Source organism: Chiloscyllium plagiosum, chromosome 2 (assembly GCF_004010195.1).
Source record: "Chiloscyllium plagiosum isolate BGI_BamShark_2017 chromosome 2, ASM401019v2, whole genome shotgun sequence".
Classification (NCBI taxonomy): domain Eukaryota; kingdom Metazoa; phylum Chordata; class Chondrichthyes; order Orectolobiformes; family Hemiscylliidae; genus Chiloscyllium; species Chiloscyllium plagiosum.
Genome location: NC_057711.1, coordinates 116,405,138 through 116,431,878, shown reverse-complemented (window position 1 = coordinate 116,431,878; position 26,741 = coordinate 116,405,138). Strand labels below are relative to the sequence as shown.

General features: G+C 41.7%; 1 protein-coding gene across 5 annotated transcripts in view; it reads left to right on the top strand.

Moving 5' to 3' along the window:
• tjp2a (tight junction protein 2a (zona occludens 2)) overlaps positions 1-26,741 on the top strand; it is a 137,009-nt gene that overhangs the window by 81,134 nt on the left and 29,134 nt on the right. For all 5 annotated transcript variants that reach the window (XM_043716825.1, XM_043716815.1, XM_043716834.1 and 2 more), the window contains exons 6-10: positions 4,286-4,389; positions 7,021-7,174; positions 14,050-14,161; positions 14,935-15,062; positions 16,203-16,281. In XM_043716825.1, the coding sequence (XP_043572760.1) occupies positions 4,286-4,389; positions 7,021-7,174; positions 14,050-14,161; positions 14,935-15,062; positions 16,203-16,281 (577 nt within the window). The remainder of the gene's footprint in view (positions 1-4,285; positions 4,390-7,020; positions 7,175-14,049; positions 14,162-14,934; positions 15,063-16,202; positions 16,282-26,741) is intronic.

Here is a 26,741-nt window from a genome sequence, read left to right as displayed (position 1 = left end):
CTCTGACATAACACTTGCATTGTATTTGTGTTTAATTCCTTCATGGGAGGCACATGTAACTGTGCAGTCATCTGTGAACATCCCTTGCGTTCATTCATGACTTCTCCAATACTGAAGCAGTCCATATTCAAATGCAACTATTTCTGGACGATGTCTAGGGTTGGGCTGACGAGTGGCAAGCAACATTTGCACCATGCAAATGCCAGGTAATGGCCATCTGCAATAAGGGAATCTAATAGACAATAGACAATCGGTGCAGGAGTAGGCCATTCTGCCCTTCGAGCCTGCACCACCATTCAATATGATCATAGCTGATCATCCTTAATCAGTATCCTGTTCCTGCCTTATCTCCATAACCCTTGATTCCACTATCCTTGAGAGCTCTATCCAACTCTTTCTTAAATGAATCTAGAGACTGGGCCTCCACTGCCCTGGGGCAGAGCATTCCACTCTCTGGGTGAAGAAGTTTCTCCTCATCTCTGTCCTAAATGGTCAACCTCATATTTTTAAGTTGTGTCCTCTGGTTCAGCACTTGCCCATCAGCGGGAACATGTTTCCTGCCTCCAGAGTGTCCAATCCTTTAATAATCTTATGTCTCAATCAGATCCCCTCTCAACCTTCTAAACTCAAGGGTATACAAGCCCAGTCGCACCAGTCTTTCAGCGTAAGGTAGTCCTGCCATTCCAGGAATTGACATCATGAACCTACGCTGCACTCCCTCAATAGCCAGAATGTCTTTCCACAAATTTGGAGGCCAGAACTACACACAGTACTCCAGGTGTGGTCTCACCAAGGCACTATAGAGCTGCAGAAGAACCTCTTTGCTTCTATACTCAATCTCTCTTGATATGAAGGCCAGCATGCTATTAGCCGCCTTCACGACCTGCTGTACCTGCATGCCTACCTTCATTGACTGGTGTACAAGAACACCCAGATCTCTCTGTACTGCCCCTTTACCTAAATTGATTCCATATAGGTAGTAATCTTCCTTCCTATTCTTGCCACCAAAGTGGCTAACCATACATTTATCCACATTAAACTGCATCTGCCATGCATCTGACCACTCACCTAACCTGTCCAGGTCACCCTGTAATCTCCTAACATCCTCCTTACATTTCACCCTGCCACCCAGCTTAGTATCATCAGCAAATTTGCTAATGTTATTACTAATACCATCTTCTATATCATTAACATATATTGTAAAAAGCTGTGGTCCCAGCACTGATCCCTGCGGTACCCCACTGGTCACTGCCTGCCATTCCGAAATGGAGCAGTTTATCACTACTTTGTTTCCTGTCAGCCAACCAACTTTCAATCCAAGTTAGTACTTTGCCCCCAATACCATCCGCCCTAATTTTGCTCACTAACCTCCTATGTGGGACTTTATCAAAAGCTTTCTGAAAGTCCAGGTACACTACATCTACTGGATCTCCCTCGTCCAACTTCATAGTTACATCCTCAAAAAATTCCAGAAGATTAGTCAAGCATGATTTCCCCTTCATAAATCCATGCTGACTCTGACCTATCCTGTTACTACTATCCAGATGTGTCGTAATTTCATCCTTTATAATAGACTCCAACATCTTTCCCACCACTGAGGTCAGACTAACTGGTCTATAATTTCCTGCTTTCTCTCTCCCACCTTTCTTAAAAAGTGGTACAACATTAGCCACCCTCCAATGCGCAGGAACTGATCCTGAATCTATCGAAAATAATCACCAAAGCATCCACGATTTCTCAAGCCACCTCCTTCAGTACTCTGGGATGTAGACCATCAGGCCCCGGGGAGTTATCAACCTTCAGACCTAACAGTCTCTCCAATACCAATTCCTGGCAAATATAAATTCCCTTAAGTTCAGGTCCTTCAGCCACTGTTACCTCAGGGAGATTGCTTGTGTCTTCCCCAGTGAACACAGATCTGAAGTACCAATTCAATTCTTCTGCCATTTCTTTGTTCCCTGTAATATATTCCCCTGGTTCTGTCTTCCAGGGCCCAATTTTAGTCTTAACCATTTTTTTTCCCTTTTGACATTCAGTGGTGTTTCAATCAGTGAAACCCCCCCTATCAATGTCCCGGGAGTTACCATTGACCAGAAACTGAACTGATAAACACTGTATTTATATGGATGGTCAAGAGCAGGTCAGAGGCTCGCCACCTGACTCCCCAAAAGCTGTCAAGATTAGAGTGCTGCTGGATGAAGGGCTTTTGCCCGAAACATCGATTTTCCTGCTCCTCAGATGCTGCCTGACCTGCTGTGCTTTTCCAGCACCATTCTAATCTTGACTCAAATCTCTAGCATCTGCAGTACCCACTTCTCCCAAAAAGCTGTCCATTATCTACAAGGCCTAAGACCGGAATGTGATGCGATACTCTCCACTTGCCTGAGTGAAGCTCCAACAACACTCAAATTGATACTATCCAGAACAACGCAGCTGCTTGATTGGCACTACTTCCTCAAATATCCAATCCCTCCACCACTGATACATATTAACAGCAGTGTGTACTGTCTACAAGACATACTGTAGAAATTCACCAAGGAACTTTAGACAGCACCTTCCCAACCCACAACTACTTCCATCTAGAAGAACAAGGACAATTATCACCACCTACAAGTTCCCCTGCAAGCCACTCACCCTCTTGTCTTGGAAATATATTTGATGTGATACATTGTAATTACATAGTCATAGAGATGTATAGCATGGAAACAGACCCTTCAGTCCAACCTGTCCATGCCAACCAGATATCCCAACCCAATCTAATCGCACCTGCCAGCACCTGGCCCATATCCCTCCGAACCCTTCCTACTCATATACCCATCCAAATGCCTCTTAAATGTTGCAATTGTACCAGCTTCCACCACTTCCTCTGGCAGCTCATTCCATACACGTACCACTCTCTGCGTTGAAAAGTTGCCCCTTCTATCTCTTTTATATCTTTCCCCTCTCACCCTAAACCTATGCCCTCTAATTCTGGACTCCCCGACCCCAGGGAAAAGACTTTGTCTATTTATCCTATCCATGCCCCTCAATTTTGTAAACCTCTATAAGGTCACCCCTCAGCTTCCGACGCTCCAGGGCAAACAGCCCCAGCCTGTTCAGCCTCTCCCTGTAGCTCAGATCCTCCAACCCTGGCAACATCCTTGTAAATCTTTTCTGAACCCTTTCGGGTTTCACAACATCTTTCCGATAAGAAGGAGACCAGAATTGCACGCAATATTCCAACAGTGGCCTAACACATGTGCCTAAAGTACAATGAAATGCTTCGTTTTGCGAGCAGTACTTGGCACACCCTCCTCATTCCTGAAGAAGGGCTTATGCCCGAAACGTTGATTCTCCTGCTCCTTGGATGCTGCCTGACCTGCTGTGCTTTTCCAGCAACACATTTTTCAGGCAGATCATAGTAAACAACAATTTACTAATCATAGGGTGTTTAGACTGAGGCATAGACAGGCTATAACCGCACAGGAGGTGCACAAAGTAAGATCAACATTAACACGATTAACATTATTTGAAGTTTAGAAAGTCCATTCAGCAGCTGAATGTCTACAGGAAAAAAGTAGTTCTTGAACTTTGGTATGTGTGTTCAAGCTTCTGCCTGATGGAAGAGAGCATTACTGGGGTGGGAAATGGACTCCATGGACGTGAGGTTGACTTTTCTGATGGTCTGGGCTGTGCATTCAACTTTCTGTAGTTTCCATACCAGACCGTTAAGCACACTTTGTCCTTCACTGTCACTGGGTAAAAATCCTGGAATTCCCTCCCTAAGTGCATTGAGAGTCTACCTAGAACATGTGGACTGCAGCGGTTCAAGAAGGCAGATCCCAACCACCTTTTTCCAGGGCAACTAGGGATGGATGATAAATGCTGGCCGGCTAGTGACCCCCACATCCCATGAGTGAATAACAAAACAATTGAAGGGAAGGTGTCATATCAAAGTGTTAATATGCAGTTTTATTTTAATAAGCAAAATAGTAGTTTTGAGTTTGAAACCTTTGGAGAGATGGAGCAATCTAGAACAAACTGATTGTAGGGAGAGAGAGATTTAGAATGATTTCTAATAAACTTTCTCCATAAGTGGATCTCTCGATGTCTGTCTGCTTTATTGGCGGTTAGAACAAAAAGTGCACTTGGACAACATAACATCAACGTAACATTCAATTACAATATATTCTAACAGATGCTGCCAGACCTGGGTTTGGCCAGCAATTTCTATTTTTGTTTCAGATCTCCAGCATCTGCCGTCTTTGTTTTATTATGTTAAACCTTTCTCAACTGTATCCAATAGAATATGGCCTTCGATTGGGCAGCCAGATTTTCATTAAAGAGATGACTGGAAGTGGCTTGGCAGCAAAGGATGGAAACTTAGAAGAAGGTGACATTGTTCTCAAGGCAAGTTTAAGTTTGGAAATTCTTTTTTTTTTAATTTTGTGGAAAATGGGCTTTGCTTCTGAATTTCATTGAATTTTTTCAATATATACAGGCCATTTGCCCCAGCTGATCCATGCAAGGTTTTTTTTCCCCAGGAATCTTTCCTCCCACTCTCTTCATCTCCAACCAATAGCATTCCTCTCCACTTGTGATCAATGTGAAGTTAGAGAAGACAATGTCAGTTGCCTTCACTACACCTTGTGGGGAAATTCTCACCACTCCTTGGGTGGCAGTTTTTGTTTTCTCTTGTATGACCTATTGGATTTATCAGTAACTATCTTGTATAATTATTGCCCCTCCTCCCTTCTCCGCAAGATAAAACACAACATCTTCCATTTGTTTCCCCTGTCATAATTCGAAGACTCCCGTGAGGTCACGCATTAGGGTTCACTTTCGAAAGAAAACAGTCCCAATTATTCTGCTCTTCCGGAGTGAAGAGAACTGAAAGTATATTGTCCTTTTAACATTGAAAAGTAATCTTTAAAATTGTGGTTGTTGCCTTTTTTGGTATTTAGTGATTTTTGAGAGTGTTCTTGGAATTAGTACAATAGCAATTCGCATAGTGTTTTCAAGTCCATTCAAACAATTTTCTATTTTAATTCTTGATGTCTGTTTCGCTCTCCCCTCACTTGTTCTAGTATTCATGTCTTGCGATACTTAGTAGCATCTAATTATATTCGCATTTTCCATTGCACTTTACATTTGATGTTCACAACATTAGCAGAAAAATGAATTCCTTCTGTCCTGCCAATTCAATGTTAAGGGGGTTACCAATTTTAAGAGAGGTGAAGAATCTCTTTTCAAGAGTGGTGAATCTGTAGAACTCTTCATCTGTCGAGGTTGGGTTCTTGAGTGTATTCAAAATTGAGAGATGTTTTAATCCAAAAGGGAATTGAGGATTATGGGGATAAGGCTGGAAAGGATTATCTGATCAGGTATGATCTCATACCTGTGGACATAATGGGCTGAATGGCCTACTTCTGTGTCTTATGGTCTTAATATAATTTATTCATGTTGTTTATTCCCATAATAAATTTCCATATGCAGCAGTGTCTGTCTTATTGGCATGGCTTGCAAAACTGAAGGGTCAGATCATGCTGTACTGGGAAATATCTCAATGTGTCTTGTCAGTTTATTTCAACACACAATGTTTTGCAGTGTAACAGCTGGGAGTGAGAGCTGATAATGTGTGGCAAGAACTTAGAGGACCTTGGTGAATGACTGGGTCATCAGTCCATCTCCTTAACCAATGAGATTTGAGGATTGAGCTGAAAATCAGGTGGATAGAGAGAAATCGGGAATAAAAAGAGGAAGCAAGATTGGATAGTGAGAGAATAAAAGAACAAAAGGTGGAACCTAATGCCCCCTATATCCCATGTATGTTGGGCAGGAGTGCAGAGAGGTGGGATTTTAAGTTTGCAATGTGAATGCCAAGGCAGTTGGTATTCATGTAATGGAGCTCACCCCATTACCACTGGTATTATGATGAACAAATCCATGCAGGGTTGCTTGTAGGGCTTCGGGCAGGTTGTTCATTCATAGGCATTCTGGGCAGAATTCTAATTAGAATTAGAATTACTACAGTGTGGAAACAGGCCCTTCAGCCCAAAGAGCTCACATGGACCCTCAGCGTAACCCACCGAGACCCATTCCCTATCCTTTATATTTACCCCTGACTAGCACACCTAACTTACACTGCCCTGAACACTATGGGCAACTTAGCATGGCCAATTCACCTAACCTGCACATCTTTGGATTGTGGGAGGAAACCGGAGGAAACTTGCGTAGACACTGGGAGAATGTGCAAACTCCACACACAGTTTCCTGAGGCTGAAATCTAACTTGGTGCTGTGGGCCAGCAGTGCTAACCATTGAGCCACCATGCTGCCCCAGGCACGGGCAGCAGGACGATGGGACAAAGGTCAGCTGCTGAGAATAACCCAATGTTTCTATCAATACTTCAGCCCTTTCCTACTGCCTTCATTTCTCCCTGTGACCTGGCATCCAGCAATGATAGTGGACCTTGACTAACTGTATGAACCAGCAGCAGTCACTGCTTACCCAGTGTCACTGGCATCCAGCAAAGCTGCTGGTGTCTGGCTGGCTGCTGTTGTTGGGTGGACCTTCAATCCTCTGGGATCTTGGTCCCATGGCTGGATCACTTAACAATCTGAGAGCCATTTTGTTTGGTGGGGCTTTCCAAAAAGAGGCAGATAGGTCTCCCACTCACTCCAGTCTGCACTAAATTATCTTTGCCACAAAGCATACCCCTAAAAGAAAAACTTTATCAAAATTTAAAACGTTTTAATAAATCTCAAGATTTACTGCATGTACTATTGTGATTGAACAATTTAAAATGTTTGCCTTTCTAGTCTGGAGAAATTGATTTGTGCTGTGGTAAAAATCATTATATCATTAATTAGGCATTTATCTAGTAACATTCTACTATGAGTTTAATGGATAATTAATGTGCAATAATTCAATAATTTCTTAACTTGTCTAACGTATGTTATTCCATCAATATCCAACATCTGTATAACAAATCTGGGAATGTTATAGTGATCAGCTTCATTTTATTTTTGTTTCTTACAGATCAATGGGACAGTGACTGAAAACATGTCCCTGGCAGATGCCCGGAAATTGATTGAAAGATCACGAGGGAAGCTACAGCTTGTTGTCCAAAGAGACAGTAAACAAACATTGATCAGCATCCCGCCCATGGATGATAGTGATTCTGATCCTGAAGGTGAGACTGTTATTTCTATAAATGCCTCATTCACTCGGCACCATCCTGTGCTCACTGACTTACATGGAATACTTACACTGACTTACATGCTTCAGGAATGCAGCAATGGTTTAAGGTCCTCTTCCTCGTGTTCAGATCCCTTCTTTCTTCTCTTCATGTTTCCTACAATCCCCTGATCTGTCTGATCTTTCAGATCAGAATTTTCTGTGTATTACTAATTTTTTTTAATAGTTGGCAGCCTGGGGTTTTGGAGTTCCCTTGGTGTCTCTCGATGCTCCTGTAGTTCTACCTCTTTGGCTGCCTGTCCCACTCTTCAGTGCCAGAATTTCTTTGTTTTATTTTGTACATTGTTCTTGCGAAGTGCCTTAAACATTTTAATGGTGAAGGTACCTTATGTAGCACACTGTTAATTGAGCCTTTTCAATTCTGGAGTTGCACCAAATATAAAAAGTTGTTTTTAAAGTATACACTACTCAAATTTCCCTGATTTTTTTTTTTCAACCCAAGTTTGATAGGAAGCACTGACTGGGTTTCTGGCTATTACAAGTAACTAGTGTACAGGGGTATAAATCACTGTCATATAACATTAAGTAAATCTCTAATCTCCTTATAAGCTCCCTCCTTATACAAATAAACAAGTAAGGAGAATATTTTTTCTGGAGTAGAGAAACCAGGAAGTTGGTTCAATTTGGTTTTTGCTCCCTGGTTCCAGTGTTGAAATGATCCACTCAGTTAGCCAGACCCCTTCATTGTTCAGATGTATCTTTCTCTGGAAGCTTTCACTTGTTTGTAAGAACTGCTGACTGATTCACTTAGAAAATATCTCTGCCTCTGATTTATCAATTCAAAAGTCAGTGCACAGCAGTTGATACCAGGAAAGGTAACAGGGTTTTCTTCAGGTTTGAGTTGAGGTTTTGTTTGCAGGGCTGGGAGAATATCTGCATACTAGTTTCTCTCTCTCTCTCTCTCTCTCTCTCTCTCTCTCTCTCTCTCTCTCTCTCTCTCTCCTCAATCACACCTCACGCACTCACTCACTTGCACTCTGTCTCTCTCTGTCACATGCGCTCGTGCTCTGCCTCCAGCTCCAAGCTGCTCAGCCTCCTGCGACGCAAGCACAGTTATTGGTAAGGTCTCTGCCATTGGTAACAGTCATTCATCCACTGGCCAATCAGCTTCTGGTGACCAATAAGAGTTGCATCAGTACACATCCTTGGCTCGATCATCTGCAATCTGAATTTCAGTTCCATCTTACCCATGGCAGGCATTGTATCTGCTTACCTGCTTTCAAACACTAGTTTGTCAAACAACTTTCTTCAGAAAGCACAAAAATAAAAGACCTAAATCCATGCACGTATAAATGCAGTATGTTATAGATCTAAAGAAAGGACTGTTTGGATGTTTTTAAGATACGGTATTAAAAATTAAACTTGTTCTCCATTTATTGTTTCAGATTTGTATAAGAATGATATTAAATATCAAATATTTGTTTTAAGCAGCACTTTTAAAACTCAACCAACCCTCCTCCTCCTTCCCTCCCCCACCAAAAAAACACGATTGTAGTTGCATAAACAGGAGTTATTTGGTCCCATGCCCTTCATTTTTGACTGTTCAGCTTTTCAAAAAGCTCTTGTGGAACTTGTTTCTGCTAGCTTGCCATGCACCTTAACGTTCTTTCTGTAGAGAATACACATTCCTACAACCGCTCTCTTCATGTTTCTTCACCCTAATCAATTTGTCTTCTAATTGCAAGCTGTTAATTAGTGGAATTAGTTTACTCATTTTTGAAAGCCTGTTATAATTTTAGTATCCTCTTGGATCACCAAACTGTGTACTAAAAAAGAAACTCCTCTATACCTCTAGCCCTGGCAGTACCCTCACATACTAAGGATGTTTCTTTTTCACCTTGTACTGGTCACTGGCTCATGTTGTGCAGAGATCAGACCAACAGTGCTTTTAAAATGTCTGTTCTTGTTTCTAGCTGCCTGTTTTAATTTAGTTAGTTTCTGGCTTGACAAGTAACACACAGGACAGACATAAGTTAACAGACAGACACAAAGAAACCTCAAACACCAATGAATGTTGAAGCATCTGTTACAATATTGCAGTGGTTTTGTCTGATTTTGTTTGGTACCACTTCTCTGAAAAACATCAGAATATTTTATGTTAAAACTGTTACTTTTAATGTAAATAACACTGGGTACACCCCTCTGCTAATTTAAACCTGACAGACAGAGAAACTCACCTCTCGCTGTAATCTGTTAAATTTCAACTATCCCAGAATTCACTAAAGTAAAAATTAACAATTTTATTCTTTAAGTCCAAAACATTAATCAAATTATTTACAACTCCTTTCTCTTAAACCTATCTTTTACCTCACACTCTACAATACTGGTCTTTTTTAAAAAAAACGATTTAAGAGCTACAAAAAAACTCCAGCTTCAAAACCAGCTAGCTGTTGAATCTTCTCTTTGTATCTTCCTCTGCAGATTTTTCTCTGTTGTCTTGTCTTCAGTATTCTGCTTCCCCAGGTCTTTCATATGAACAGGCACCTTTCAGGCAGCTATTTGGCATGCATCTATACTTGTTGGTTTTCTTGGCAGTTCTCCTCCTAACTGTTCAAAATGTCTGGTTTTATACCCCAACACATCAGATCATTTCATTGCTTTGATACCATCCCAAATAGTAAAATTCAAATCCGATTGGATTTTAGTATCTGGGGCACAGTTTAAACTGGCTGAACTTGAATTTGTTTGTTATTTGTTTTGACCAAGTGTTAAATTTTTACCCTGTTCAGGACACTGTGCTTTCAGTCAGTCCTTGCTAGCTTCCTCTCTCCCTTTTAAAGGTACAGTACAACTCTACACCTTCATAACAAATGTGCCAAATGGGCGTAAGTGCTGGTGTAGATTTTAATTATTAGATTAGATTACTTTCAGTGTGGAAACAGGCCCTTCGGACCAACAAGTCCACACCGACTCTCCGAAGAGCAACCCACCCAGACCCATTCCCCTACATTTACCCCTTCACCGAACACTGTGGGCAATTTAGCATGGCCAATTCACCTAACCTGCACATCTTTGGACTGTGGGAGGAAACCAGAGCACCCGGAGGAAACCCGCGCAGACACGGGGAGAATGTGCAAACTCCACACAGTTGCCTGAGGTGGGAATTGAACCCGGGTCTCTGGCGCTGTAATCTTTGGTTTCACCTTTTTTTTTAAATCTTATTGGAATTCTTCTTTAAAGAATTCTAACTGTGGATAATGTGCAACTGCATCTCCCTTTTTTTTTTTAAAACCATTTGTTTTGTGGTTGTCTATATTTGAAACCTCTTCCCTTTCAGTTCTTTTGTCTTATTGGAATTCTTCTTTAAAGAATTCTAACTGTGGATAATGTGCAACTGCATCTCCCTTTTTTTTTTAAACCATTTGTTTTGTGGTTGTCTATATTTGAAACCTCTTCCCTTTCAGTTCTTTTGTTAGTTCTGAAGATTATGGTTATCATGTTCATCCTCTTGCCATGCCTACTTCCTCACTTCATGCAGATCTGGACCTCCAAATGAAATTCTAATTCTGAACTAAAAATGTACTGATCTGGAAAACAGTCCTAAAGGCATATCCAGTATCTTTTCTCCTTTGTCATTTAGTGACCTTTTTAATTATCAATAAATACGGCAGGCAACAACTAACTTTTTATTGCTCTAGGAATTCCATTTGGTGACTTCTGGGACTTTTTCCAACTCTCAAAAGTATTATACAGCAAATATATTTCCCCCCTCAATTCTTTTTAGACTAATAACAAAAATTCCTTTCCATTATTAGCTAAACAATTGTTTAGCTTCACGCTACAGGAAATGTCCCAAAAACTGATTTTTGTTGTTTTGAAATATTTGGTTCCTACTTTATTGGTTACTGATTTGGTCATGGAAATAACATTTCCTCAAATATATTTTTGATTAGCATTGTTTACTATCTTGCTGCCTTGCAAGTGTAGCATTTTTGGTAATGTAGGTAAGAAAGATTTCCAGTCGCTCAGTGTTTGTTTCATTGCTGTGCTTAAAATATAGGCAGTTAGAAGAAGTCTTCATGAAATAACCAGTTTAAATGCTTGCATACCCAATAAGGATAGAAGACAAGAAACATTTAATTTTTTTTTTGTTTCTAATTTGTGCGACCATTACCTTGTTCTAGTCAATAAATCCAGCTGGTGAATTCACTTTAAAGGATGAAATTATTTCCTTATCTGATTGTTGAAATTTCTATTGCCACAAAGAATGTACAACACTGAAAATGGTTCATGCTGGTATTTGTACTTCACGTTAGCTTCCATCCCACCCTTTTTAATCTCACTGTATCAGCACATCCTCCCATTCCTTTCTTCCCTCATGCTTATCCAGCAAATGCTATTTGCCTCAGCCACCCCTTCCTCAACACACTCTGAATAAAGAGTTTTCTCCTGCTTTCCCTCTTGGATTGAATAGTGATGACTATTTATTGATAGTCTCTAGTTCTGGTCTCCCCAAGAAGTGGAACTGTCGTCTGTCCATTAGTTCTGTTAAACCCTTGATAATTTTTAAAACCTCTGTCAGATCCTCCCACTGTAGAGAAGAGCCCCTACCACCCTTCCCCAGCCTATTTAGTGTTTCTGCTTATTGACCAGAATGGTAGGGTATCAAACTGTCTGACAAAACTGTATTTCAGCTTTCAAATGGGTGAGCTGTGCAGAGTCTGAGTGCAGTTTAGTTTGACTACTTCACCACTACCTTTTGCTTTTTATATCATTGTTCTCTGCTACCTCCAAATGTGAATGCATTGGGAGAGTGGATAAATTATTTACAAGAACACTTCCAGGAATGAGAAACTTTAGTTATGAGGATTGATTGGCAGTATAGTCAACCGTCAAGAAGGATGTCGAAAGTTATAAAGGGATTTTGATCAATTGAGTCGATGGCCTGAGGGGAGTGGCTGATGGAATTTAATTTGGATAAATGCAAGCTATTGTATTTTGCTACAACAAACAAGGGCAGGACTTTTACAATTAATGGTCGGGCCCTGAGTAGTAGTGTTGTCAACTGGAAACCACTGGGGATTTAGGTACACAGTTCTTTAAAAGTTGCATTGCCGGTAGACGGTGGTTAAGGATCATTTAGTATGCTTGCCTTCATTACTTGGACCATTAAGTATAGGAGTCGGGGCGTTATATTGAGGTTGTACAGGACATTAGTAAGCCCACCTTTTGGAGTACTGTGTGCAGTTACGGTTGCCCTGATATAGGACGGATATTACTAAATTGCAGAGGGTTCAGACAAGATTTCCTGAAGAAGGGCCTGTGCCCGAAACGTCGAATCTCCTGTTCCCTGGATGCTGCCTGACCTGCTGTGCTGTTCCAGCAATAAAGTTTCAACTTTGATCTCCAGCATCTGCAGACCTCACTTTCTCCTCAGACAAGATTTACCTTGGATGTTGCCATGACTGGAGGGATTGAGTTATAAGGAGAGGCTGGATAAGCTGGGACTTATTTCACTGGAACATAGGTTGAGGGGTGACCTTTAGAGGTTTGTAAAATCATGAGGGGCATAGACCAGATGAATAACAAAGATCTTTTCCCTAGAATGGGGAAGTTCAAAACTATTTTTAACCTGAGAGGAGAGCGATTTTTAAAAAGAACCTGAGGGGCAACCTTTTCTGTCACAGTGTGGTTCGTATGTGGAATGAACTGGCAGAGGAAGTGCTAGATACAGGTACAGTTACAACATTTAAGAGACAGTTGGACAGGCACATGAATAGGAGAAGTTTACAGAGATCTGGGCCTAACACAAGCAAGTGGCACAAGTTTAGTTAGGGAAACTTGATCGGCATGGACAAGATGGATTGAGGGGTCTGTTTCTGTGCTGAATGACACTCTGACTTTATGACAAGCACTACAGAATATTTGAGAAAGCTCTATTTGTACTGCATCAGCACAAAATGGAGTGCTTTCCAAGTTAAACTTGTGTTGCTGCAATAATGATAGCATAATGTCACTTGTGTTTTACAGTGTAGACTTGTCAATATCTGTTTAATTGAGACACCCTGGTCAAAAATAAAAAAACGTCAATGATTGGGGATAATCTGTTGCTCACTTATACCTCCCGCTCGCACTCTTCCCACCTGAATTCTCTTGTTCGAATGGGGAGATGATGGTGTCGTGGTGGAATCACTGGGCTAGTATTCTGAGGCCCCAGATTTCATTTTTAATTGCTTGTTTAAAATCTTACTGAAGAGAGGAATGTTGCAGAAACTTTTCACCTTGCACTCATCAGGACAAATACAAAAATGGCACCTCGCTCAACAATCCCTTGTGGTAGAAATTGTTTCAGTCACTTGAAATTTGGTATTCCTGCACTTCTCCTAATGTATACACTCTAATGTATGATTTTAGTGTGGCACAGTGGTTAGCACTGTCACGTCAATGCCACCCTCCAGTGATTCTGTCTGGAGTCTGCATTGGTTTTCTCTGGGTGCTCCGGTTGACACACACATAGTCCCAGTCTGTTTCAGTATGATACTGACCCACGGCACACTCCTCCCAGTCTGAGACACAGACACAGAGACAGACACAGACAGTCGATTGGCGATGCTACATTGCCCATGGTGTCCAGGGATGCGCAGGCTGGGTGAGGTAGCAATAGGAAATGCAGGATTACAAAAGATGGGTATAGGTGTGGACTCGGTGGGTCAAATGGCTTACTCCCATGCTGTAGGGATTCTTTGATTCTAGGATACTAGTGTAAACACTATCCAACTGACCTTCTGTTTGTGTTTATATTGATCACGCATGGTGTATTTAAGGAAGTGGTGTATATAGTTCTTAAAAAAATTATCTGTTTTGGTTTAGATATTTCTGAAATTGAATCAAACCCCTCCTATTCACCACCTCCAGAAGAAAGGAGATCACCACCTTCAGATGTTTCCTCTCATTCTTCAGGAAGAATTGTTGACAAGAAAAGGTACTTTTTACTGCTGGTTGACTTAATTCTTTTCGCTTTAAAAATAAAAGCATTTTTTTTGGATATTATAGCAAAGGGAGGCATGTTGTTGACTCCTTTTATCTTGCATATCAAGGCAATTGCAACAATCTGTTGTGGTCCTGATTGTGTGCAAGATGAAAAACTTCAGCAACATGTATTTGAATAATGCTGAAAAGAAAGTTGTGTGTTTTAACATATCTAGACTGGTCCTGAAATAAACAGAGTTTTTAATTATCGAAGCAATCCTGATTGCATGAAACTGCTACCGAGAAAAGGCAATGACAAGAAGTCCGATTCAAGATGTATGATGGCTGACAGGAATTGATTTTTTCTTTTGCAACACAAATCTACTTTAATTTTTGATGTGTGACCGTGTTTAGAGCACAGAATGCAGGCTATCTGCTGGTCTTGTGGCCTACAAGAGCCTGCTCCCATTCTCTCAAGATTCCCTGGCATTGGTTTCTCTCCTATGTATTTATCTGACTTGCCCCTCAAATGACCAGTTCTATTCACCTTGCAAAGAGGCAGATGGAATTTTTGTAATTCCAGTTAATCTTTTATGATCTTGCTTCCCTCCTCATGTCTGATCATTTTAATAAACAGATGCCATCTGAATAATGAGTCTTTTCTGTTTTTAACAGTGACGGTTTGTTTATTTCTCTCCTCTCTGTTTGTTTGTTGTCAATTGAGTTCTTCTAACTCTTTGGATAACTCTTTCTTGTGGTTGGTTATTTGTAACTGTTTTTGTTCAGTTCTCGAGAGGAGCCTGCTCATAGATTGGCACGAATGGGAGCCATGCCCACTCCATTTGCAACAAAGAGTGATTTGCCTGCTGCTGTTGACTCTGAGAAGGAAGAGCTAGATGAGGATGACTACAGAGGTAGGCACAACACTGACATCCCAAGTTAGTTGGGAAGGGCTGTGTATCTGTATAGTTTAAATGCAGGTCAATTAACTCAATCTGCTGGTTCTTGATAGCGATGTCAACAATATGGATTCAGTGCCTGTACTGGTTGAGCTCACTCTGCAGGCTGTGCCTTCTCAACCTTGAGACGTGAGATGTTCAGGTTAGACAAAGCTGAAGATCCTTTGGGATTGTAGCAACTTTCACTTCCTCACTGTTTAAATGAGGATTCTACACCACAAAGTCAGGAGGACTCGAATGCCTGGTTTCCAGTTCATTGACTTTAATGATATTGCTGCTGATGTATGAGGAGGCTGGTGAGCTCGATGCATGGGTCACATTTAATGCCAACAATGTTTGACTCCCAGTCAAGGTGAGGCCTCAGGGCTGTCTCCTCACTCTGCCCTAAAAGGCAAAGGCAGGACACCACTGACTCTAAAACAACAAAGATGATGATTCAGGGTGAAGTATCATCAGACAGTGAGCCAAGGACCTGTCTCTGGGTATAATGTTCGTGAATGTTCTATAAAACATTGCTGCTTTATTTCCCCACGTTCACTCACATTTGGGGAAAAAAATCTTTAGAGCAGTTTAAGGAGAAAATTAATTTTGAAGACTTGCTACAAGCTGGTATTATGGCCAAACAGTTTTCATGAGCAGGACAGTCGAGAGCTGTTTCTTCACACAGTCAGAATGTTATGATCTGTAATGTGAAAGGGTGGTGGAAGCAAATTAATTAGTGACCTTCTGAAGGAAGTTTGATGAGTAGTTGACAGAGGAATAAGAAGTTGCAGAGCTGTAGGGATGAGCATGCAGCTCATACTATGTTTCCTAAGAATTGATGCAGACACGATGGCTGCCTCACTGCCTTCTGTGTTGTTTCATTGTATCACCTTCTGCTTTCCAGTTGTACAAATTGGGAGCACTGATGGAAATTGCTAAACGAGGTGCTTTTAGGTTCTTGTGCTATGTATCATCATTTCCTAATCTCTAAATCGGCACTTTGCTCTCGACCTTTCAGAAGAAGCTGGAGGGGCCTTTATGGTGTTTTTGAAATATTTGCAGATGAATTTGTAATGCAATGTATTTTTGTCTCTTAATGGTTTCTTTTAACAGTCTCTAAAGTAGAAGAACCAGTTGTGAGAGCTCCTAAGAAATTTCTACGCCCTAGTCCAGAGGATGAAGAAATCTATGGGTAAGTCAAGATATTGAGACAAGCTGATCAGATAGGTGAAGAAAAGTGCTCTACGTGCTCGTTAGGACATCTAGGACCAGGATTATGGTCTTAAAAAAATTAGAGCCAGACCCTCCTGGATTCTTGGTAATCCAAGAGGAGGATGGGAAAAATTTCTGACTGTAACAGGCTGCTCCTTTTTGAGATATTTTAGATGTTGGATGTGATTTCCTTGAATTCCAGGAGCAGCGATTACGGTTTTATATGCTGTTGCATTGTTTTGGAACTTTGGAGGGGAATAAAAGTCAAAACAATGGCACTTTTAAAGGGAGAGGAACAGACAAAGGCAGCAATTGGTCTGTGCAGGAGAGAGAGGAAGAAACTCACACTAGGAACTGACGCACAACAGGTGAACCTGCGCAGTTACTGCCTTTGCTGTTTGAATTCATGTATCGCTGGAAACAGGAGTGAGTCTGGGAAAATTAACAAACAGTGAGATTCACAACTGATCTTTGAGGAACCTGTTTGGGAGAGGTCACAGCACAGAGACAGATAAGTGAAAAGTTTTGTGTGGCCTTGGGGAGTCTACAGTAGTGAAGAGTGGGTTCATTCTTGATTATATGTTTTATTCAGGTATATTTCTTGATTAAACTTAAAAATATAAGTCATAAGAATTGTTAGCCTGGAGCAGTGTTTTGTAGAGGAATAAGACTGTGGTATTTTCTGGGTCTGCAGATTGGAAGAAGCAAAAAATGGCCTTTAGTACAGTGATATGCTGCTCTTGTCAGATGTGGGAGTTTTGGGAGAGTTTTTACGAGTTACTGAGGATTATATCTGCAATAAATGCCGTTGGTTGCGAATCCTATCAGATCTAATAGATCGGTTGGAACAACTGTTAGAGGCAACGAGGAATTTGCAAGAGCAAGAGGATGTGATTTGATAGCAGCTATAGGAAGAGAAAAAAGCAGATACAGTCACATAAATAGGTTAACTCCAGGAAAGGTAAGAGAGGTAGGCAGGTAGTACAGGAGTCTTATGTGGCAATCTCCATTTCAAACAAGTATGCTGATTTGAAAAATGTAGGGGGTGATGGATTCTCAGCGGAATGTGGCATGAACAGCCAAGTTTCTGGTGTCGAGACTGGCTGTAATGCAATGAGGTGTACACCGGGTTCCAAGAGATCGATTCTGTTTGGGGACTCTCTAGTCTGAGTTCTGTGGCCAGCAGCAAAAAATCAGAATGGTGGGTTGCCTCTCTGATGCCCAGGATCGAGGATGTCTGAGGGTGCAGAATGTTCTAAAGAGGGAGAGAGCTGAGCAGGAGCTCATTATACACATTGGAGCCAATGACATAGAAAAGGAAAAGGATGAGATTCTGAAAGGGGAATATAGAGCGTTTGGCAGGAATTTAAAAAGGAGATCCTTGAGAGTAGTAATATCTGGATTACTCCTAGTGTTACTGAAAATGTGTATAGGATATAAGCAGGCAGGGAAAGAGTTAAGTTCTGAGTTTTGTGAAACGAGGTTCAGCTGAGCATGACTCAGATCAGATAAGAACTTACCCTTGCTTCCAGCACCTCATTGTTAACTGTAATAGGTTAACAAGCTGAAAAAGCATTCATTATGTAAAGCCATTTAACCATATTGGAAGCATTCAGTATGTAAGGTCACTTTAACAAGGTGAAAAGTATTTATTACGTGAAGCTAGTTAAGGTTAAGAACATTCATTGTGCAACAGCAGATAGCTTAATCTTTACTATTGATACTCGTTGATTGTAAAGGTCACCCAGTCAACATGTATGTTGCTTTATCTGGATGCTCCTCTCTGTAAAATTACTTCTATAATTCATTAAGAAACTGCTGTTCCATAGAAGACCGTGAACTTGTCCCTGTGCAATCGTTCTCTCTCCCTCCAGGGCCCGAATAAAGATGAAGGAGATAAAACTATACAATGTCTCTCAGCGTTTTGTTTCGACTGAGGGGGGAAATGGGACGACACTACGAGCTAATGAGGTTGGAATAGGAGGATCGAGCAGATGAATGCATGGCTGAGGAGCTGGTGTATGGGAGAAGGATTCACATTTTTGGATCATTAGAATCTTTCTTGGGGTAGAAGTGACCTGTACAAGTTGTACGGATTGCACCTGATTTGGAAGGGGATTAATATACTGGCAGGGAGATTTGCTAGAGCTGTTCAGGAAGATTTAAGCCAATAAGATGTAGAGGTGGGACCCAGGGAGATAGTGAGATAAGCCATCAATCTGAGACTGGTACAGTTGTGAAAAAAAATGAGTCAAACAGTCAGGGCAGGCAGGGACAAGATAGGACTGTGTGGGTTTCCTCCGGGTGCTCCGGTTTCCTCCCACAGTCCAAAGATGTGCAGGCTAGGTGAATTGGCCATGCTAAATTGCCCGTAGGGTTAGGTGCATTAGCCAGGGGTGAATGTAGGGGGGTGGGTTGCTGTTTGGAGGGTTGGTGTGGACTTGTTGGGCCGAAGGGCCTGTTTTCAAACTGTAGGTAATCAAATCGAAAAAAAATTAAACTGCATTTATATCAATGCAAGAGGTCTAACGGGGAAGGCAGATGAACTCCGGGCATGGTTAGGAACATGGGACTGGGCTGTCGGAGCAACTGTAGAAACATAGATCAGGGATGGACAGGACTGGCAGCTTAATGTTCCAGGATACAAATGCTGCAGGAAGGACAGAATGGGAGGCAAGAGAGGAGGATGAAGTGGTGTTTTTGATAAGTGATAGCTTTACAGCTGTACTGAGGAAGGATATTCCTGGAAATACATCCAGGGAAGTTATTTGAGTGGAACTGAGAAATAAGAAAGGGATGATCACCTTATTGGGATTGTGTTATAGACTCCCTAATAGTCAGAGGGAAATTGAGAAACAAATTTGTAAGGAGATCTCCGTTATCTGTAAGAATAATAGGGTGGTTATGATAGGGGATTTTAACATTCCAAACATATCCGGGACTGCCATAGTGTGTTAAGGGTTGAGATGGAGAAGTGTATAAGTGTGTACAAGAAAATTTTCTGATTTCAGTATGTGGATGTACCTACCAGAGAAGGTGCAAAACCTGACCTACTCTGGGGAATAAGGCAGGGGAGATGACTGCGGTGTCAGTGGGGGAGCATTTTGTGTCCAGTAACCTCAATTCTTTTAATTTTAAAATAGTGATGGAAAAGGATAGACCAGATCTAAAAGTTGAAGTTCTAAATTGGAGAAAGGGCCAATTTTGATGGGATCAGGCAATAGATGGTGACATCTTGAAAAATGACCGTATTGCAGGGAAGGAAGTGCTGGATGTCTTGAAATGCAGAAACGAGGATAAATCCCCAGAACCTGATCAGATGTACCCTAGAATTGTGTGGGGAGCTAGGGAAGTGATTGCTGGGCCTCTTGCTGAGATATTTGTATTATTGATGGTCACAGCTGAGGTGCCGGAAGACTGGAGGTTGGCTAATGTGGTGCCACTGTTTAAGAAAGGTGGTAAAGACAAGCCAGGGAACTCTGGACCAGTGAACCTGATGGTGGTGGGCAAGTTGTTGGAGGGAATCCTGCGGGACAGGGTGTACATATATTTGAAAAGGTAAGGACTGATTAGGGATAGTCGGCATGGCTTTGTGCATGGGAAATCATGTCTCATGAACTTGATTGAGTTTTTTTGAGGAAGAGGGCAGAGCGGTAGACATGATCTATATGGACCTCAGTAACGTGTTCGACAAGGTTTCCCATGGGAGACTGTTTAGCAAGGTTAGATCTCATGGAATACAGGGAGAACTAGCCATTTGGATACAGAACTGGTTCAAAGGTAGAGGTTGGAGGGTAGCTTTTCAGACCGGAGGCCTGTGGCTGGTGGAGGGCAACAAGGATCAGTGCTGGGTCCACTACATTTCGTCATTTTATATAAATGACTTGGATGTGAGCATAGGAGGTATAGTTAGTAAGTTTGCTGATGAAATCAAAATTGGAGGTATAGTGGGCAGTGAAGAAAGGTACCTCCGTTTAAACAGGTTCTGAGGAGTGGCAGATGGAGTTTAATTTAGATAAATGTGTAAGGTATTGCATTTTGGAAAAGCAAATCTTAGCAGGACTTACACACTTAATGGTAAGGTCCTAAGGAATGTTGCTGAACAAAGATGTGCAGGTTCGTAGCTCTTTGAAAGTGGAGTTGCAGGTAGATAGGATAGTGAAGAAGGCGTTTGGTATGCTTTCCTTTATTGGTCAGAGCATTGAATACAGGGGTTGGGAGGTCAAGTTGTGGCTATACAGGACATTGGTTTGGCCACTTTTGGAATATTGCGTGCAATTCTGGTCTTCGTATCGGAAAGATGTTGTGAAACTTGAAAGGATGAGAAAAGATTTACAAGGATGTTGTCAGGGTAAAGGGAGAGGTTGAATCGGCAGGAGCTATCTTCCCTGGAGCACCAGAGGTTTATAAAATCATGAAGGGCCTGGATACAGTAAATAGACAAGGTCTTTTCCCTGGAGTGGGGGGAACCTAGTATTAGAGAGCATTGATTCAGGGTGAGAGGGGAAAGATATAAAAGATACCTAAGGGGTAACATTTTCATGCAGAAGGTGGTACGTGTATGGAATGAGCTGCCAGAGGAAGTGATGGAGGCTAGTACAATTGCAACATTTAAAAGGCATCTGGATGGGTATATGAATAGGAAGGGATTGGAGGGATATGGGCCGGGTGCTGGCAGGTGGGACTACATTGGGGTGGGCGATATCTGATCGGCATGTACAAATTGGACCGAAGGGTCTGTTTGTGTGCTGTACATCTCTGACTCTTTCAGTGACATTAGCAAACACATCTACACATGGAATGATCGAAGTTTCCAAAAATGGTAATTGGTGTTAGGTTGATTTTTTTTTCCCAGTTTTACGTCTGGGATTGATAAGGGTGTTGTTAAATTCTGATATCAAGCATGTCAGGATAGTGAAGTTATATTTTCTCCTTGACCTCCATACTCTGTCTGCAGTTTTTGGCAGAGGTGACCGCATCATCTTCCTTCAATGCCACTCTTTTCGATTAGATTAGTTTTGATTGGATTCCCTACAGTGTGGAAACAGGCCCTTTGGCCCAACATGTCCACACCAACCCTCTGAAGAGTAATCCACCCAGACCCATTTCCCTCTGACTAATGCACCTAACACAATGGGCAATTTAGCATGGCCAATTCACCTGACCTGCACACCTTTGGATCGTGGGGGGAAACCGGAGCACCCGGAGGAAACTCACGCAGACACTGGGAGAATGCGCAAACTCCACACAGACAGTCGCCCGAGGCTGGAATCAAACCTGGGTCCTGGTGCTGTGAGGCAGCAGTGTTTACCACTGAGCCACCGTACCTCCCATCCCACTGTTCTATTTCTTATCAACCTACTCAGATGTTATTACACATCTCTGGAGCAGGTGGGTCTTGAACCTGGGTCTCTTAATCCAGGGGTAGAGACACTGTCACTGCGCCACAAGAAGTCTCAAAAGGGAGCCACTCCACTGTTATCCAGCAGAGTGGGACTGCTCTCATCTGCTGTTCTTAGCTGTTTAATCACAATCTGTGAATCACCTGTGAGCGCTTTGCTTCCTGCCCCACACTTCATTAGCTCTGAGCACCAAGTATCAACCCTTGGCCTCCTGCTGTTTCCTATCTGTGTGCTGACCATTGGTGACGACATCTGAAAATGCAACATTAGTTTTCACATGTCTTCTGTTGACACTCTTCACTTTTAGCTATTGCTAAAAATGTCCACTAGAGGGTAAGCAGCCATTTCCTTTAAGTTTAAATGCCTAAAGCTGGAACTATTGTTTTTGGTCTCCACTCTAAATTTTCCTTTCAAACCACCAACACCATCCTTTTTCCTGGCACCTAAGACCATAAGACATAGGAATGGAAGTAAGGCCATTCGGCCCATCGAGTCCACTCCGCCATTCAATCATGGCTGATGGGCATTTCAACTCCACTTACCCGCATTCTCCCCGTAGCCCTATCTGAGATTACACCAGATTGCTTGCAAAGTTGAAGTTATTTCAATCTGGGATGAACTCTTGGTCTTGTACTCGTGTACATCACTAAGACAGTCAATTTCCACCTCTAACCTTGTCCCATCTTCGCTTGTCTGCTGAAACCCTCATTAATCCTTTATTACCTCTCAGTACTTAATTATTTCCAGTGTACTGCTGGCTGCTCTCCTTCATACGGTCCTCTCTTCAGTTCAGGTCGTTCAAAACTGCTAGCTATGTCTTGTCTTTGGCAATTCCCATTCCCCTGTGCCTGTCGACCTACTGTGGCTCCTGTCCAACTATACCTTGACTTTAAAGTTCTGGTCTCCTCCCTATTTGTGTAATCTCCTCCAACTAATCCACACTCCAATAGCTGCACTCCTCCAATTTTAGCTGTTAGTACATCTCCTCTGGTTTTCATCTCTTCAGTTGTCTTCAACTTTTCTTTGCTGCCTCTTCACCTCAGTGTCCACCTTTTTAAGACACTTCTGAAAGCCTTCCTCTCAGACCAAACTTTGTCTTCTGGCCTTCAATGGCTTGGTGTCATAGCTTGTTTTATATTTTTCCTATTAAGTATTCTTTGGACTTTTCTTCATTTATTCTTCTTTCTAAGAGACTGGGTGTGCAATGTCACTGAATAACAATAAGAGCTTAAAAAAAGAGTTATAAGATACCGTCCACCTTTGTGCTCACTTACCATATTGCTGGTTAATTTGTCAAGGCAACAACAACCTGTATTTATATAGCAATGTCTCCTCTAATCTATATGGGTACATGCAGCACTGCAATTGGGATTGCATTGTACACAGGCCATGTAGGATGAAGTTGTCCTTTTGAGGTGTGTAAATGTTAGACCTCATGGCCATCCTTACGGGGTCCGTGCAGTACAAGAAGCTAGCACAGGCAAGAGAAAACCAAGAGAGTTTGAACCCAAGACACTTGACAAGAATGTTAACAAACAATAATTTGATTTATTTCTGGAGATCTTTACCAGGATTATTTTACACTCCCCAAACCTTTTTGGTGTTTGCTTTTCTCTCCATTAAACATGATTTTGTTTTTCCATCCGTATTTAATTACACTTGCTCCCCTTACACTTTAATACTTGCAAATGTAGTTGCTATCAAATATTGTTTTATAATACTCCTGGTTAAAGTCTTGGGATGTTTTGCATTGTAGAAATGTGTGTTGCTGATGTAGAAAACCTTAGCAAGTTGAAGGTGTTGGTCTGCATCCAAGGTGATGGAGTTGGCTGAGCAAGTTGAATGTTGCTACTTTCCACTTGAAGAATTCAAAACTAGGACATATAAATATGCCAGCGCCTAATAAATCCGTTGGGGAATTCCTGGGGATCATATGCAAGTGGAACTTGCTACCCCAAGGATCATTGAAGTGAATGACAGTCTCACGTAAATGGAAACTAAATAAGTATTTGGGGATAGAAAAATAGACAGACGTCCTGATCAGATGGGCTGTGCTCATGTGGCATATGGAACTGTCAGATGGTGTGGCATATTTTAGTGTAAAACCTTTCTTTTATTGACATTTAGTAACATCAAAGGTTGGTGGACCAGCCTTGTGTGCATCTCTTATTTTAATTCTGTGAGTGACTCTCTGGAGTTCATCACTTTACAATCATTATTCAACCTGATAACGTTGCATTTCAAGGAGCAAGAAAGATTTTAAAGCAGCTGCCTGAGTAATAGCAATGCCAGGCCACCTTAACAGTGAATGCTTTAACCCTGGTGACTCCTTCTGCTTATTCCTTATCTCTTTCACCTCCATCTCTCAACCCACTCTACCCTAGCCTGTGAATTAGAAGAGGAGAGGTGAATTAGAAGAAGGGCTCATGCCCGAAACTTCAATTCTCCTGCTCCTTGGATGCTGCCTGACCTGCTGCGCTTTTCCAGCAACACATTTTCAGCTGTGAATTAGAAGATACAATGTAGTACATTGTTGCACGGTTATCCGTAAATGCTGCCTATTTCCAATTTGTTTTGCCTCAAACATTAGATAATCATTGCCAAATGCATGCTGGGTCTCTGCTTCTGGCAGTAAGTTATATACTTTGTTGCTGCAACTGATATTGTCAGGTGGCTCCTAAGCATTTTCCAGCATGAATACTTGTCTCCTTTTGGACTGATTGAGCATTTACAAACTGTCCATGACCATGTCAGAGACCTATATTGCCACTGACATGAAGGTGAGTTTTCCTTTCAGACATGAACCAACTAGGTAGTCACTGGTAATCCTACACCGCAACAGTCTCCTCCTGCATTAACATGTCTGTTTTGACTCTTCAAGTAAAGACAGGGTGAGTGGGACTAGTTGGATAATGTTCCTTCCTTTTAATCGGCATTTTAATTCGAGTGGTTAAATAACAATCTGTAAATGGAAGCAGCAAACTCAGTACTGTATTCCCAGAAAGATCTGAAGTAGTAGGAGATGAAAACTGGATTGTGCAAGTCTTTTTTTTCATGGAAAGTGATGTGTTTTTAATAAAAATTATTTTAAGGGAAGACAGCAGCTAGTGTTAAAATAATGCTTTTTAATTGCTTCCCCTGGTTGCAGAGAGTTCGTGCATTTATATGAAATGTAAACTATGTACCAAACTTTTTGAATCCTAATATGTACGTACTGAGGAATATGTAATGGTCTGAATCCAATTTTTGTTTTTGATTGAAATGCTTTCCTATATCTTGACGGACACTGCCTCGTGTTTCACTGTGGGGTTAATCTATTTTTACTTTGTCTGTAACAACTAGAACTTATTGTGCTGTTATCAAGGTCAGTTTACATCTTGGGTACTTTGATTGTGGCCAATCTGTTTACTTTCCCAAAGGGCTTTAGTTGCTAATTCAGGAACTATTCCTGGAAGTTCCATCATGTAGCTTCTTGACTCTAACTGCTTCCTCGGTGACCATCTGTGTCCATTTTCAAAAAAAAAAAGCCCTGCCTTCAGATGACAATCTACACTGTCGATTACTAGATTGGAGCATTCTGCACTGCTGGTCGCAGCATTTCAGTGTTCAATGTTTTTACAACTAATAAAGAAACTGCCGATTTGTCGGAAAAACCCGTCTGGTTCACGAATGTCCTTCAGAAAAGGAAATCTACCTTCCTTACCTAGCCTGGCCTATATGTGACTCCAGACTCTCAGCAATGTGGTTGACTCTCACCTGCCCTCTGGCAATAAATACTGGCCTGGCCAGTGACGCCCACATCCCGTAAATGAATTGGGGGTGGGGGGAAACAATGCTCTAAGATTGAGGATGTGGAATCTAGTCATCACCTGGATGTGCAAATCCAACCTGGGAAAAGTAGCCCAGAATGTTAGCTTTTCATTTTGGGATGGTGGGGGGGGGTCCCTGTGCCAGACTGAGCCCTCAATGTGTGTGGAGGCTAATGGATGCCAAGGTGGTCTGGGTGAAAAGCTTCAATAACATGGCACTGAAGAAGTTTTAGTAGTAGTATGAAAGGCACAATGGTCCTCCTCTGCCTTTTAAACACCCCAAGTCTTGTCTCTGTTGTCTTCCAACCCACCTGCTATTTTTCTTCTCCCCTAACTCCCCAACCCCTGAGAAAATGGAGTTGGTTAGGTCCCGGGGTTTGCCTTGGAAAGTCAGGCCTTCTGGGCATTTTGCCTGAGCGGAGAGACCCACAATCAATGTTTTATTGCACTTCTGATTGATTTGTAATTTTTTTTCCTCTTGGTTGCGCACAGTGACTTGGTAATTTGTCTTTAATTTCTTAAGTTCAGGACCATCCCGGAGGAGAGTGTCTTTACGTATTTACTTACTGTTTCAGCTTGACAGCTGTCACAAGATCTCTGCTGCTCCAGCTCTTACACATCTATGATTTTCATTGCTACTCCACTAGTGGCTGATCCCTGAACTCTGGAATTCCCTCTTCAAGCGTTTGTGCTTCTCAATATTTTTATTTTACAATGATCTTTGAAAGCTCCGTCTTTTGATCAACATTTGGGAACATGCCCTAATACAGGGGAACCTCGATTATCTGGCATTCAGTTATCCAAATATTGGGTTATCCGGCAAGATTGCAAAGTTCCGATGCTCGGCTAAACTGTTATCTGGCATTCGATTATCTGGAATTCGATTAACCAAATGAAATACTCCCCATCCATGTCCTTCAGGTAATCGAGGTTCCTCTGTATCGTCTGGTGTGACTGTTGTAATACGTATCTGCTCAGACCTTTGCAGTTCTTTGTCTCACAGGAAGGCATTTATCCTCCTCCTTCATATCACCCTGTCTATGTATCCTTCAATCCTGTTTCCTTCATGCTATTCACTACAAATATGATAACACGCTTCACTTTGTAGTCACTATCTGAGCAAAGCGGTTTCTCTTGAGTTTCTCATCTGATCCGTGAGTGACTCATGTCTACAATCCTTAATTTTGGTCTTTCCACAAGTGGGAACATCTCTGTATTTATGTAATGTG